The following is a 16504-nucleotide window of genomic DNA, read 5'->3' on the forward strand; positions in this document are numbered from 1 at the left end:
AAAATAAAGACGACTCGTGTTGCATGGAAGCTGAGAACACAAGAAAAACTATTCATTTGAAATATTGAATGATGGAGAATGTGGAGAACTTTAGAATGTTAGAGAAAGGCCTTGTTCTTTCATAAGGTTATAGAAACTCATAAATTTATAGAATATTTTATATTTTAAATTAAAAAATCTAAAATATAATAATCAATGTTTTATTAAAGAATATGTACAAAGTTGGCACATTTTTTATTTTATTTTATCTTTAGTCTCTTTTGCAAGAGTAAAATGTATTGTCTTTCAAATAATTTATTTCATTTGTATAAAAAAAATAAAAAGCCTACTATAGCACAAAATAACCAATCAAATTGTCAATAAATATATTTCTGTGAATTTTTTCCAACACAATATATATTAAAACCTTATAGTTGCAAAAAGTACTTAAAGAACAAGCTGTTCAAACAAATGAAATTGCACTCCACACCAAACAACCAATCAAATTGTCAATTAATATATTAAGTTAAATTATTTCAAATACAATAAATATTAAAACTTTATAGATGCAAAAATTAGTTAAATAATAAACTGTTCTAATTGAACAAACAAATTAAAAAGTTGCATTACATTGACATCTTCCTACCTAATAAATATAGATAATTTTTTTCACTCTAACAATAGGGAAAAATAATTTTCCCATTTATTCAAATTTAAATATCTTGCTTTATCTAGGAACTAATAAAACGTCCTCCATTTAACAAAATTGTTATTGAGACCATTTTATATGCTGCATAGCAATTTTTCCACCATAGAACCCTCCCCCAATCTAATGAGAAATAGGTCCATCCGAATCATCGAGAAATGCAAAATTCTTACCTCGCCTCGTGTGCGGCACAAATATATGAAAAAATTAAAGATTCTGTGCAATTAAAATGAACGGGTGGAGTTGCAGATTGTTTGCGTTTGAGCGCAGTGATTAAGACGAACAATTTTAAGCCTTGATCAGAGACCGCAACAGTGAGAATGCCGGGTAAAACTGAGAAGATATTACGAAACCCTACCAGGTAAATGTAGAAATCCGTGATTTTTAACTTCATTTCAATCGTCTTTGAATCCTTCTATAGTTCATTTTCAATCGTTGATTTTTAAAATCAGGCCGTTCACTTCATTGTAGGACACGATACATATACGTCTAGAAACTTCTTGTATAGATAGATAACCCCAAAAAATAAACTGCATGAGTGGCAGAGCCGTCCGTCAAATTTAGGGTTAGTTCTCGTCAAAATAGGAAACGGCATCAGCAATCCCCTGCATAAAGATACTAAAGATTTATAGTCATTAATGCTGACATGTGAAAACCTGACAGATTTAATACTGAGATTGATTATGCCGCTTTAACTTGATACTGCAATATTGTACTATTCTGTTTCACATTAACGTGTCACAGTGAGAACTCCCGCTATAGACTTTTAGTTCCTTTCCTAAATAGTAGATTAGGAAAATGGCCCTCTGCAACTGCAAATATTTGTTGCAGGCCAGTACAAATAAGCTGACCAGTTCCGATAGTAGCATTTAACCTATACAGATAATCATAAGTATAAACAATTCTTATCACTTGGGGGCACATTCCACAAATACATCGGTCGAATTTTATTAATTTAACAAATGTGTTTCAAATTACATTGAGCCTCTAGCAAACAAATTAAAATGCATAATACGCCTGCAGTCTGTCACTGACAACAGATTGCAAGTGGGTATTTTGATAATGGTGCATCAGTTGCTATCATTGAGAAGCAGAGCCTCCTTTTTCATTTGAGAAAGAGCAAAAGCACAGTCCATGCACAGCTTATCAGGCTCTGGAAAAACGCAATCAGCAGCCATCGCTATGAACTTTGCTTTTCCTGCATAGCTCTGGAAATGCACAACTAACCCCTGCCACAACATAATACACATTAATGATCACGAAGTTTTCATAGTTTTTTTTTTTAAAATAAAAAGTTCTAAAAATTGTGAAGTAGGAGACGTCTCTGTGCATCAAATCAAATTGTGTTATTGCTATCAATATGCTTTTGAGTCAAACTCACTCATCAATATTTTATATGTAATGAGACTAAATGAAATGACTCATAAGGCTCAACTCTTCTGACATATTGTGTTTGCCTCCAAGTAAAGCGGGCTTAGTTTATGTGAAATTCTATGGTCAAACACTTTAAAGTTGAAGTGGTGTTCGGATGGATGGTCTCATTAAAAATCTCAATGCTAAATTTTTGTGTACATTTGTTTGATACAATGAGTGTTTAGTGGATCCATTTTCTTATGCAAAATGACTTCATATGAACAATGTATTCATAAAATATTGATGAACGATTTATTATTCAATTTGGATCAGAAGATTGTCTGGTGATTTGAAATGCTGATATAAAATTATCCACAGTAACTAGTGGAATTTGACTAGTCTATACACAACTTAATAATGAATCCCTTATTAAACTATTCTTAAACATTAAATGTTTCAATAGTCAAAATTGATTTTTTTAATTAAAATAAAATAATTATTTTATTTTTTACCCTAACTACTCCACATCAACCATGATATTGGTATTAGTATTTAATTGTCTAATATTTGTGTCAAAGATATTGACCCATGTTTCATGAGTAGTATTTCACAAGAATCTATCTCAGATGAGAATGAAAGGTCAGCTTAGCACTCAATGCATCTAAATAATGCTTATGAAGGTGAAATATCAGTGATGCTTACATAGGTGAAGTATTAGGTATTCCTAGGAGGACTCCAACTCAAAGACCCTTATTCACCTTTGTAAGAATCACCCAGATGCAATGAGTGTTAAGTGGACCATTCATTTTTGTGAGAGATGAGCTCTCGTAAATTATAATTCATGAAACATGAATCAATGAGTTTGACAAGAAATTACACAGTTAAATCCTGATAGTATGAATATAAAAACCTAGCAAATACAGAATGCTTTTACTTTATTATTACAAACCAACCACTTTAGAATAAAATTAGGTGTAAATTACAACTACAATAATGCTACTTAGCTCTTAATATGATTGTACAATTTTTTTGAACATCGATATTATAGATCACATTCCATAATTCATCATAGTATGATATAATTTTTTTCCACTTCCTTAACTCTATATTCTAATCTTTATCAATCAAATGATGAATTGTATAGATGCTCAAAATACTTATATAATTAACTCCAAAAACAAACAGAAGATTGTAAAAAATTAACTACATTGCAGTTAAAGCATTAAAAACCCACCTGAGGCAGACCCGAAACTGTAGTAACTATGTGAGAAACTGGATTGTCAAGAAACTGAACTTGTTCGAGTGGGCCTAATACATTTGAAAACACAAGCGTAGTATTATACAACGCTCTCAATGTGACAGCAGCAGGTGCCCGCCATCCAAAGAGGCGAAGCAACAAGTCTACAATGTAGTGGGTAAATGGCGCTTCAAAAGATGCCTTCTTCACAGCGGACCGATCCTTGGCCAACCTGCAATATTCAAGATACTGTTGTTGCTGTTTTCCCTCAATGGGTAGAATCCACATGCCAAATGCATTCCCCCACCTCGCTTTCTTCCCATTCTTCATCATCTCTTCCATCTTCTGAGAAACAAATTAATGTTAACTTGGCAGGCAGATATGGTTCAAGAAGTTTTATATATTATAAGCATAGAGTTGTTTCATAGTCTTACATGGAGTCCTAGTGATGATCTGATATTCACTGGAACAAGTGCTCGAATCCGTGGTGTCATTGAATGTGCTCCATCTTTGGCTGCAATTTCCCAAAAGTACAAAATTGTCAAACTTTCAGGGTAAGAAAATCGAAATAATAACGTTAGTTGGTTAAAAGTAATGTTAGTTTAAATACTTCTAGATTAGAAATGGGAGGATTTTTTCTCAAGCATCTTTTTGTTTCATTGCCATAACTTATAATTTTATTTATTTTTCTTACTCATATTCATATTGGTGTTGGATATTCACATAATCTAATTCAGAAAAATTTAGACTAATATTGAGGACCCTGAAAATTTTATATATTTATAACATAAAGTTTTATAAAAATTTATACTTGTTCCAATCTGATTATTATTATTATTTTTATCTCATCCTATTGAAAATTACTTGATGTGATATCCTATCTATCTATGATTTGTTATTTAACCCTTCACACAACACTCTTTTAAGTATCCAAAAGTCAAACTTACAAAATCACTTGATGTGATATTATACCTACCCATGATTTGTTATTTAACACTTCAACAACACGCTCTTTTAAATATCCAAAAGTCAATCCTACACTTTTTATTCACTAGGTACCCAAAATCTCTAATCACAATGGGCCACGCTAATCTCCATCCAAAATGCACTAAAGATAAAACAAAGTCAAATTTTTTTTTTCCAGATTTACAAAAAGTTAGTGTCATTGTTTTCCAAATTTTTTGTTGTTTTCGACTACAAACTATGCAAATCATGAAGATCAAATGCTAAAATTTTCATAGAAATCTATGATGTTTTCAATTTTTTGAAAATTAGTCAACTGTACAGTTTGGATGGAGGATAGCCACATCCACACAATAACAATAGTGGCTATTACCAATGCAGCTTAAACAGCTGGCATGATGTTTGTTCCATTGTTTGCTATTTAAGCTTCCAGCAGACACATTGAAACAAACAATTTCATTTTTCAACAGGTTAATGTAGTTGAATTTTCGTAAGTTATTCTAAGTACCCCTGCGTATGGCATAGCATCTTAAATATAATATTTAAGTCCTATATAGCTCTGTTGACACCATGAAAATGGTATCTTTCATTGTCTTTTAATTGAGAGAAATGGGGAGTTTAGACTGGATCTCATGGAAGGGCTTAAGTTTTTATTTTCAAGGAAGAAGGGGTCTTATGAAAAAGAATTTTAAGGAAGCCCCCCTCCACAGAACCCTGCCCTTAGTTCAGCAATTCAATATTTAGCATTTTATTAGGTCTACAACTACGCAATTGATGTACAATAGAATCTGATATTTCTAATTCATTATTAGATTTGTGTAACCCTACTAAACATGATGTCAGAAAAGAAAAACTATATTCTTTCAATTTTACCATACTTTTACTCCAATCTAGCTTTGCCTGCAATCTTTGACATCTTCATGATAAATCACAAAATGTAATCTAAAACATAAAAAATAGAATCCAAATGCAACTAAAATAACTATATTCCTGACAGGCATTGAAGGAGTAAGAGTAGAAAACTTACAACCGAGGCGGTTGAAATATCTCACAAGTCCAGCTGAAAGCATTCCAGTAACAACATCATTCACTGTCTGCATACTCAATTCAATAAAACATTAAACCACATTTTAATGCATGGCATTACCTAAAAAGGCTAATTAAATGCATGTGTTTGTTTGTACCCCATTAATAGCCTTCTTGACCACGGCGATGTCCTCAAGATCCACTGTAACATGTGCAAGACACCTGGGATGAGAAACTACTTTCGGGCGTCCTCTAACTATTCCGCCATCTTTAAACCACAGTTGAGTCGCAACAACATGAAGCAAAGTCAACGCAGTACACCACAAAACATATATCAGAGTCCACATTTTTTGCAGAATGGCAGTCAAGGTCCATGGAGGACTGTTGTTTCCTTTCCCCAGAGATCGTATGGTGGGCATGGACTCCGGGCATGAGCTTTGTCTGGTGCAATCTAGCAAGAGGGACATAAGAGACACGCAATCTCCTATACAGTGATGGATTCTGAAAACTACACTGGCTTCTGACTCTGCTGATCTGTAATTCAATACATAGACTTGCCATAGAGGGTTGGAGGGATCAAGCGGTGAAGCGGTGGCCAGGGAGGCTGTAAACTTCTCCACAAAATCAGCACTCTCTCTATACTCTTCATTCAACTCTACTACAGCAATGTGCTTTTCTATATCAAATTCCTTCCTCGCCCATTTTCGATTCCCCCTTTTATCTTCCATCTGCAACCACAAATATCTCATAAGCACAAAACAGTTCAAACCAAGCAACCCTACAAAAACCCCAAAATAAATGTCCTCGTTCTGCTTCTTAAAATTACTGAGTAGTAAGGTTGGGCAATTTAAAATAAGTTTCAGATTCTCTCTGCACCAAACAGCTCAAACAGACAACCCTACAAAAACCCCAAAATAATGTTCTATTTCTTCTTCTTGAATGGCCGAGTAATTAATATTAAGCTATTCTAAACATATGTTTCAAACTCTCTCTGCATCCACAAACATATCGTAAGCCCAAAACAGTGAAAAAAAAACACCTAAAAATCCCCAAAATAAATGTCCTAGTTTTGCTTCTTGAAATGACCGAGTAGCTAACGTTGAGCAATTTCAGTTAAGATTCTCTCTGCATCCACAAACATAGCATAAGCCCAGAACAGTTCAAACAACCCTACAAAACCCCGTAAAACAATGTTCTAATTTTGCTTCTTGAAATGAATGAGGAGTTGATTTGATCATTTGAGCAATTTAAAACATTACAGTTTCAAATTCTCTCTCCATCCCCTAACATATCATAAGCCCAAAACAGTTCAGACAAACAACCCTACAACTACCCCAAGATAAACGTTCTAGTTTTGCTTCTTGAAATGAATGAGCAGTTCATGTTCAGCAATTGGAAACATTAATAGAACACAACAGCAATTAGGCAATTGTGAAACACAGAACACGCAGACGTTTACATGGACAAATCAAATAATGTGATTCATCAATATATGATTACACCCACAGGAAAACATGAGAATATCTTAAAACTGTTACAAAAGATACAGAGACTTCACATTTCCATACAAATGTATTTTTTTGTCTCCAAATATCAAGAGACAACAGATAAACGAAGATGCAGAGGGAAGAGTAACTTCTGGCGACCGTTGCACTTCTTACACACAATTTAAACTCAGCCACATTTTTTCTTCAGAAGACTGCCTCTTGAATCATTCGTGTATGCTTAAATCGACATTTCCCGTCTAATTTTTTTTGAATACTACTTTAATGTGAAAACTGATCCCATTTTTGGATACTACTTCAATATGAAAAACTGATACCATCTTTTGAATACTACTATAATGTGATAAAATGATACCAACGATCTTTTGAATACTGCTACAACTGTGAAAAAATGATACCCAACTATCTTTTCTCGTCTTAGTAATGAATCCCTCAATGCTAGGAGTAGTTACAAAGCTATTTCTAAAAGCTAAACTATTTGCAATGATTAGAGAAACATTAAACTCACTAAAATCCCATAACTCACACAAGTGTCGTTAAAGATTATGTACTGACCACTGTTCTGGTGAACCGCTTATGTTTACTGAGAACTGATTGCAGAGCAGTTTTCATGGAAGGCACATGAACTGGTTTCTTCACCCCTATTATAACTAAGATGTAAGCATCCAACCAAGGATTGCAAAATATGGCCCCATAAGGAGACAAGGGTTCCTCTTCTTCTTCTGCATAAAAGTCATCCCTTTTCAACTTAATCTGATTCAAGTTCAACCCCAGTGTATTTTGTTGCTCCATTGGTTGAGGTTCTGCTCTGGTTTGTTCATTTCTGTTCCTTATATTATTACCAATACGAGGATACCTACACTTGCTTGGTGTAGCCGTACACTCAAAAACAAATGCTTCTGCAATCGGATTGAATTGATGGTTACCAAACAAAGGCCACATTTGCAGTTTTGAAGGGAGTGATTGATTTGTTTAATTTCTGGAATTGGTTTAAATTATATTTGTTGATTTTGTCCAGCCGGCATGTGAAATTTAATACACCTACAGATTACGGATGATAGGATCTCTACTTTCTATATTATCCTTTAACACGTCGACCGGAGCTACATAAATTTAAACTGAAGTTGGCCAGAGTCTATTGGGTATAAATCGGGATATACATGGGTAGAATTTCCAATCGGAATTCGTTCGATCATTAAAGATTTCATCTTTTCACGTACACGAGGCTAGTAAAAAGTGGCAGTGTCTATTTAATGTCTTTGTGTGATTTTGTACGGTGAGGCTATGACTATTGCTACCAAATTGAAAATAAACAAAGGTACAAGTTTCCAATTTTAGAGAATTAATTAATTGAGTACCATATTTTACTCTTTTGGAAACCTCTTTGGCTAGGAAACCCATAGTACTGATTCAGAGTACTCAACTGCATTTGTACTCTATGAGGGAGATATAAAGACTCGATGGGGGCTCTATTCTATTTAGTGTGATTGAGACTTTTAGCTTTTTGTAATATGTGAGGATTATATTTATTATTATGTTTTATTTATTTATTTATTATTATTATTTATTTTAATCATGTTATGACTTTTAGATTTTGTACCTTTAAGGATGTTTGGTAAGCAACTAGCATAAACATTGAATATTATTTTATTATTATGTGAGGATTCTATTTATTACTATTTTTTTTATTATTACTATTATTTTAAAAATGTTATGACTTTTAGATTTTGTATCTTTGTGGATGTTTGGTAAGCAACTAGGATGAACATTGAATATTTTAAAATTTAAAATTCTTTATAGTCTAGAGAAATAGATAGTTGAATACTATTAATTCTTTGTCAATTGCAATCAATAGTTTTGTTTCCAAAGTATTGAATAGTATTTGTATTTCTACCTATCATAAATTAAATTTTGGAAGACATCCTTATGTTTACATTTAAAATGCTTTATGGTTTATATCATTTAATATTACCATAATTGATTTTTCATTAATTATTGTTAGTGATGTTTGCTACATAGTTGAGAATAAATATCGTAGACAACTTTTGATTTATTATTTTTGAAGGTCTTCATGTTTGTATTTGAATTCTTTTTATGGTGTAGGGAATTAAGTTGTTCAGCTCTATTAATGTTTCATCATTATAGTCAATAGTTTTGTTTCAAAAGTGTTGAATTGCATTTGTATAAATCTATCTCTTTTTGGGGGAGAGATCAAGCTAGTCTATAATGTTCATTAAGATTACAAAGGGCCAAATTTGGGGATTTTATTTATCTTGAGTATGACTTGTTATGTTTTGTCACTTTATAGATGTTTTTGATATTAATAGCAGCCAAAGCAAGGAGGCTAACCCTTAGTACATAACAGTGGTTAAACCATTAACTACACATTTAAAACAAAACACTACCAGCATCCCACCCCGGCTATAACATCAAAAAACATAGTATTCCAACCAAGTAACCCAACCTAGATATGAGCATACATATTCACATAACCATTAGTAAAATGACCAAAACCACTAGTGGAAAGCATCACTTGAACATAACTAATAAAGTATCTATTAACCTGCATAAATTTATTCCAAAATATAAAAACTAGTCTAGCTACGCATCTACCAATATATCTACTATAGGGTTTAAACCATAAAAATATACAGTCTTTGAGGCCTAATGACCTGATAATAAAAGTATAAGTTGGACAAAACCAACAACAAAGACTAATTGGCAGAAAATAAAAAGACACCAAACCTAAACGTTGGCCTTCTCCTTCCCTTCCTTAGCCAGCAAGACTCAGGCCTATTCGTCCACCAAGAAGCCATGTAGCTAAGCAGTGTCCTCTGCACGAAGGTTGTCCTCGTCATCCTCTTGTTATAAAAGTTGGAGTGTGACTGCAGCACCATGAGTGACATTAAGAGAAAACTTGGATAGAGTAGTGAAACTCTCGTCCAAGGCTTCAAATTATTGCAATAGGTTCACCATCTCTTGCTTGATCTCCTTGATACGATTGGACAGCTCCTACCAGCCAACATAGTTTCATTTTCCAGCCTCTATAGCCTATACCTGCAACAATATGGAGTTAGTAGAAACCATCTTCTTATATTGTTTTTGTCCACGCATATAGGGGAAATTGTTGTCATTGATGAGTCATCATTCTTATTTCTTGGTGAAGGGACTACACCAAACGTGAAATCCACCGTGTACATAGTGAAGCTAGCCAACACATGGGTAGTTTCCTAGCTGGCCTTTTTCTTCTTTTCTTCACTTCATAGATTTTTGCTAGGTAACCAAGATAAACATTAGACACATATTTTGAGATAAATTTTGTAAAAGCTATATTCATATTTAAAATTCATTGTGGTATAGAGAATTGAATACTTGAGCAGTATTAATTTTTCATCAATTATAATTAATAGGTTTGCTTCAAAAAATATTGAATTGTGTTTGTATTTATATCTACCTATGGGGGAGATATGAAGAATGTTAGTCTATGATTTTCATTAGAATTGCAAAAGATAAGATGTGGGTTTCTATTTGTTTTACTATGACTTATTCTATTTTTTCCCCTTCATGAATGTTTTTCAAATAACAAAGGATGACCATTATATACAAATTTGAAATTAAAATTGTGAAGATGTCCTTTTGTTTGCATTTAGAAATATTTATGGTTAGATAAATTAAATAGTTGAGCACCACTTATGTCTCTTTAATTCTAATTAGTAGTTTTCTCAAAAATATTGAATCGTGTTTGTATTATCATCTTGCCTATGGAGGAGTTATAAAGAGGGGGGCGGTCGAGCAACAAAACTATAGAATATGCTAAAGGAATACTTTGTGTAAAAAAAAAAGATTTGATGGGAGTTACAAACAAAATTTATTTTTAAAAATCAATTTAAAATAGTAAATGTCATTTTTCCATTCACAAACACTTTAGAAACTAAATTAAAATAAGTAATTTTTTATTTGACAATCATAATTATGAACAAATAGAAATGGAAAATTGACAAATGACATATTTAAAATATTACATTGAAAAGTCAAATTAAAATAGAGAATACCAAATGACATTAAAAAAAATGAAAATACAAATTTAAAATAAATTGTCAAATGATGTTCTCAGATATAAAATGGATAAGAATCAATATTAGATATGCCAATTGGCATTTTGCTTTTTCAATATTTTTTTTTTTTTAATTTTCTTTTTTAAGAGAAGAATACAATTAGTCACAAAAGTGTATATAGCTAGATTTAATAATATATAGTTATAAGATTTAATTATTCCAAGAGATAATCATTATAACTAAATTATTATTATTTGTTTAATAAATATTAATTAAAAAGCTATTAATCTAAAAAGAATGATAGAAAAATAAAATAAGAAATTAAATACCTCTTATTTTTCTAAATTATAATTAAGATTTTCTATAGTCTCTTTATATATTTCATAGAAATATCATTATGCTTGGTTAGAAAAGTAAAAATAATTATATAGAAAAAATTTATTTTTCTAAAATAATAACAATTTCTTACTTTTTATTATTATTTGTATTAATGAGTTCTTTGAAAGTAATAGGAATACCATGAACAATAAATTTTATAGAAAGCAATCTACTATTGAATATACAATCATCATTAAAAAAAGGGATCATCCAATTCTTGAAGATATTAATTTATAATCTATTATATATAGTTGTTTTGAATATATTTATGTTATATTTTTTGAATAAATGATTCAAACCACTTTACCCTTAATCGAGACTTAAACACTAAAAATAAATGTCCATATTTCAAATCACAATATTACTCTACCAACAAAATTAAGACTTGGCTCTAATACTAAATTAAGTCGAAACCTAAATCAATTATAATCCCACCTCTAATCTTAATATTTATTTATCTAATATATTAGATATTAAAATTTATGTTTAGTTAACTTTGTGTGTGTGTGTGTGTGTGAGAGAGAGTGAGTGAGTGACTGAGAGAGAGAGAGAGAGAGAGAGAGAGAGAGAGAGAGAGAGAAGGCACACAATGGTGAGATTAAGGGAGGGGAAAGAATGATATGTATGTGTGTGTGTGTGTGTGTGTGTGTGTACATATGTACATATGTACACATATGTATGTTTAGTTAACTTTGTGTGTGTGTGTGTGTGAGAGAGAGAGAGAGGGAGGGAGAGAGAGAGAGAGAGAAGGCACACAATGGTGAGATAAAGGGAGGGGAGAGAATGGTGTGTGTGTGTGTACACATATGTACATATATGTACATATGTATACACACATATGTACATATATGTACATATGTACACACACACACACACACACACACACACACACACACATCATTCTCTCCCCTCCTTTATCTCACCATTGTGTGCCTTCTCTCTCTCTCTCTCTCTCTCTCTCTCTCTCTCTCTCTCACACACACACACACACACACACACACACACACAAAGTTAACATGAATTTTAATATCCAATATATTAGATAAATAATTATTAAGATTAGAGGTGGGATTATAATTAATTTAGGTTTCAACTTAGTTTAGTATTAGAGCCAAGTCTTAATTGTTGGTAGAGTAATATTGTGATTTGAAATATGGACAATTATTGTTAGTGTTTAAGTCTCGATTAAGGGTAAAGTGGTTTGAATCATTTATTCAACAAATATAACATAAATATATTCAAAACAACTATATATAATAGATTATAAATTAATATCTTCAAGAATTGGATGATCCCTTTTTTTAATGATGATTGTATATTCAATATTGAATTGCTTTCTATAAAATTTATTGTTCATGATATTCCTATTATGTGCGCGCGCACGCACACACACACGTACATATGTACTTATATACATATATGTATGTGTATATATATGTACATGTGTGTGTGTGTGTGTGTGTTTGTGTTTGTGTGTGTATTATATATATATATAAGAGAGAGGGAGAGAGAGATTCTATTATGTTTTTTTATAGAAATAAAACTTAGAGATAGGGGAAGAGAGAGGGTGATTTACAAGGTATATAGAGAGAGAGGTAATAGATAATGGAGGGAGGGAGAGATTGAGAAAGAGATTGGGGAAGGGATTAAAGAGAGAGGGAGAGGGAGAGGTTACATATACATATATTAGATATTGGGAAGTGGAGAGAGAGAGAGGCAAGGGATCATATTATTTAACATTATCATATTTCCACAATCCATTAGTAAATGTATGTCAGTTTTGGATTTGATTGTGAGTTTTTAGCATCAACATTTTGGATCACACTCAGCGATCCATCATTAGGAAGAGAGAGTGCAAGAATAGTAACAGAAAGGAGTAAACCAAGCTTGACTCAATAAATATAAGAAAAAGATCCACAAAAACCTATGTAGAAAAGAAAAGAAATAAAAAGAAAGAAGGAAAATAAAACAAGGGCCACGATATAGGGATCATTTTATGTTTTTAATAGAAAGAGAACTTACATATATGGATGAGAGAGGTTAATTAGGGGGTATTATAGCAAGAGAGGTAATGGATAGTAGACGGAGGGGGATATTGAGAGAGAGATTGGGGAAGGGATAAAAGAGAGGGAGAGAGGGAGAGAGATTAGGGGGAGTGTGTGTGTGTGTGTGTGTGTGCGTGTGTGTGCGTGCGCGAGCGCGCGTATATATAGATAGATAGATAGAGATTGGGGCATATCTAGATAGAGAGTGGTTCATATTTTATTTTTAATAGAGAGGGAGACTAGCAATAGGGGATAGAAAACTAAAGATACACACACACACACACACATGTATGTATGTATATGGGCGAATGCACCAAGTTGTGAGAAAAAGATGACACCCATCTTTATTTTTGAAATTGTCCAATAGTGTGTATGCACTATGGTTGAGCTCTGCAAGCCTTAGGCTTATGGAGCCCAGGCTATAACACGTGCGCGCTATTGGAAAACCTATTTATGGACTACAATTCGTGACTCATTCATTTTTTGGTTTTCTTTGGTTGGTTTCCTTCTCTGCCCCCAACAACGTACACACAGTTTGTAGAAGGTGAAATCTTTTCTCACTCCTCTTCAAAATGCCTCCACGTTGCCAGAGATCAAGATTAGGTTCATCAAGTATGTTTTCTAACCTTGTTTTTGCATTGTTTTGTATTTTTTTAGTTCTGCTTCAAGTTTGTTTATTTATTTTTAAATGTAATTGGTTTCTTATCAAGAAATTTGAATAATCAACCACCAAATCCCCAACTTGATCAACAAAATCCTCCACAAAATTAAAATGAAAACTCTCCACAAGATCAAAATGAAAACCCTCCACAAGATTAAAATAAAAACCCTCGTGAGGAAGAGAAAGAACCTTTGTTGATTGAAAGACCTCCTGACACCCAAGGCAATATAATGAATGAAATTGAAAGAGGGAAAACTAAATTAGAAGCAATCATTGGTAGGTTAAAATCTTGCAGGAAAAGTAATCTTCTAAGAGCACAATTGGCATCCTACCTTGAGTCCATTATCAGCCAGGTAGCTTTTGTTAGTGGTCAGTTGGATATTTGACATTTTAAGAGAGAAGAACAAAGAAGATATTATGAAAACAAATTATCCTATGAAGATGTAACTAAAAGGACATAACGAAAGGTAAAATATGTGTATTGTCTAAAAAGCTAGGAGAAAAAGAAACTATTAAAACTACAACTAAAAGGTTCCCCATCCACTGGTGCATCCATGCTGATATTAAAAATAACCTTTGGGATAGATGGTGGATGGTCTTTAATGCCTCTCCCTGCAATAATCATGAGGTTTCAATATATTTCTTAAAGGAAATTGTATTGTGAATTTTTCCTCAGGGAGACCCCTAATTATTTTGACATGTTAGATTCTCAAGGTAGAGCTAGGGGGTTGTCATTTGAGAGGTCAGTTGTGACCCTAATACAATTAGGGCACCTATTGTCAAGCCATAGGGTGAGCATGTCATTATTCATTTAGTTGTGAAGGAATATGTAGAGACCAATACTCTAGGGACTATCAATGCTTTGACACAAACCCTCATTCATTGGGTCAATCCATTAGTTGAGAAGGAGCCTTCTTTGTGTTACGGTTACATGTGCATGTCATGTGGATCCTTATGCATGTTTGGAAATCACATTGGAAACACTATGAATGATGGGCTAATTATTGATGAATTTATGAGTGAGACATTTTCCATTGACACACAAGTAAATTACAATTATAATAAACTAATTTGATCATATTTTGTATGTACAATGAATGAATAATAATTTAGCATGTCTTACCATTGTCCAAAATTCAGGGTAAGAGTGTTGATAGCCTCAATACAGATTCCTCAGGCCCATTTAACATCCCTTCAATGAGTCAACAGGTATGTATTGATTTAGTCATTTAAATTAATACATATATTTATTAAGTAATCATATGAAGGATTGACAAAAAAAAAGTATCCATGTGCATTAGTTCTCGAGAACATCGACATTCACAAGGGACTCTAAGCCTAGGCATGATACGAGCTTCGTAGAGGTATATTTGTTTCATGTTAATTTAATTTATTTGATTATATTCTATTTTATAAAAAATATGTAAATTGTATTATATGATTTGCAGATGTTGACATAAGAGACTCCTCATCTTCACCAGACCATCGATTGTGGAGTTGCTTTCATGATGGCTAGTTTAGAGCTATTGACTGAGGTATGAGAGAGTTTTTATAGTTTTAGTTGTTATTTATAATAGTTAGTATTGAAATTTCAAATGGTATTTATAAGTATGATCAAGTGATTATATTCATTGAATTGTTGTAGGGCCTTGTTACTCCTAATCATCCATGAACCTTTGAGGTGGATGTACAGAGTGATTATTTGATGACGGTAAGAAAATAATTAATTTTGTGTGTACATATATTTGATTTCAATGTATAATAATTATTGATACATATATACTTTGTTTGTATCAGCTACAATTAGAGAGGAGCCTAAACAAGAGGATGAGTGAGTGTATGAGGAAGACCCCATCATCCCCATCATTTCCCTCTATACAACAACTAAATTTTTTTAGGGATTTATTTCCTTCCCCTCATGGGTAGAAGAAGATAAAGGAATGGACACACGTATAGGCATTAGTGGACATATATCTTGGATTTTATGGTAGTGGACATATTCAACATATATTTGATGTATTTATGCCATTATATATTTGATGTATGACATATATTTGATGCATGACATTATTAGACTTACAATTTTGATGCATCAGTTTGTTCATATATGACATTATTGGTTATCATAATATATATCTCACTTTTCTTGTTTACATTTTAAGTATTTCATATATTTCATTTTAATGTAATTTGCATCCAAAATAAGGTTAGGAATCATTATAATAAGCTTTGATAGTATCTTTTGACATGTGAATAATGCTATGATATTAATTTGTATTTAGATAGTTCAAGTTATGAGTACTTTTGATTACGAGTAACTTATTTGGAGTTTTTGTAAGGATGAGAAAAGTGAAACTTGAATTCTTATTACTGTTATACAATTAACATTGAAATTTGAATCTTCAGTTGACTACATTATTTAAATTTCTAAGCTTGAATCTTAGTGTCATCATAAACATGTCTAGATTTTATGTATGCTTTATCTTTACAACACAAGAAGACTTGAAATAAAGTTTTTAATTTATTCATGGAATTTGATATCAATATTACTTTCTTATCCATCTTTGCGAAAGCTTCATTCATGGAAACACATTTT

At 32.3% G+C, this 16504-nt stretch overlaps 1 protein-coding gene and 1 long non-coding RNA gene across 3 annotated transcripts; one reads left to right on the forward strand and one right to left on the reverse strand.

Moving 5' to 3' along the window:
• The first annotated feature begins 766 nt into the window (after nucleotides 1-766).
• On the forward strand, nucleotides 767-16061 carry LOC149553584 (uncharacterized). Of its 2 annotated transcripts, XR_016353128.1 has the most exons (7): nucleotides 767-1046; nucleotides 13782-13859; nucleotides 15049-15117; nucleotides 15210-15272; nucleotides 15357-15443; nucleotides 15554-15619; nucleotides 15706-16061. It is a non-coding gene; the product is annotated as an uncharacterized LOC149553584 (long non-coding RNA). The 2 variants fall into 2 exon arrangements; XR_016353127.1 differs by lacking the exon at nucleotides 13782-13859.
• LOC149553585 (wax ester synthase/diacylglycerol acyltransferase 5-like) lies at nucleotides 1609-8059 on the reverse strand. The gene is made up of 6 exons (XM_089788987.1): nucleotides 7325-8059; nucleotides 5423-5992; nucleotides 5266-5332; nucleotides 3710-3789; nucleotides 3273-3620; nucleotides 1609-1914 (listed from the first exon to the last, which is right to left on the reverse strand). Exons 1-6 carry the CDS (start codon nucleotides 7709-7711, stop codon nucleotides 1756-1758), a joined length of 1611 nt encoding a protein of 536 aa, XP_089645113.1. The 5' UTR covers nucleotides 7712-8059; the 3' UTR covers nucleotides 1609-1755.
• Nucleotides 16062-16504: the final 443 nt, after the last annotated feature.

The sequence above is a fragment of the Cupressus sempervirens genome, chromosome 6, assembly GCF_028749045.1.
Source record: "Cupressus sempervirens isolate cs-2001-9-10 chromosome 6, ASM2874904v1, whole genome shotgun sequence".
NCBI lineage: Eukaryota > Viridiplantae > Streptophyta > Pinopsida > Cupressales > Cupressaceae > Cupressus > Cupressus sempervirens.

What these genes read in the sequence shown, in the direction of transcription:
- LOC149553585 (XM_089788987.1), bottom strand. Translation starts at nt 7,711, where the DNA reads ATGTGGCCTTTGTTTGGTAACCATCAATTCAATCCGATTGCAGAAGCA. An exon ending in AGCGGTTCACCAGAACAGTG is followed by an intron (nt 5,993 to 7,324) that starts GTCAGTACATAA and finishes TTGTGGTTGCAG; the next exon opens with ATGGAAGATAAAAGGGGGAA. An exon ending in TCAAGAAGGCTATTAATGGG is followed by an intron (nt 5,333 to 5,422) that starts GTACAAACAAAC and finishes TTGAGTATGCAG; the next exon opens with ACAGTGAATGATGTTGTTAC.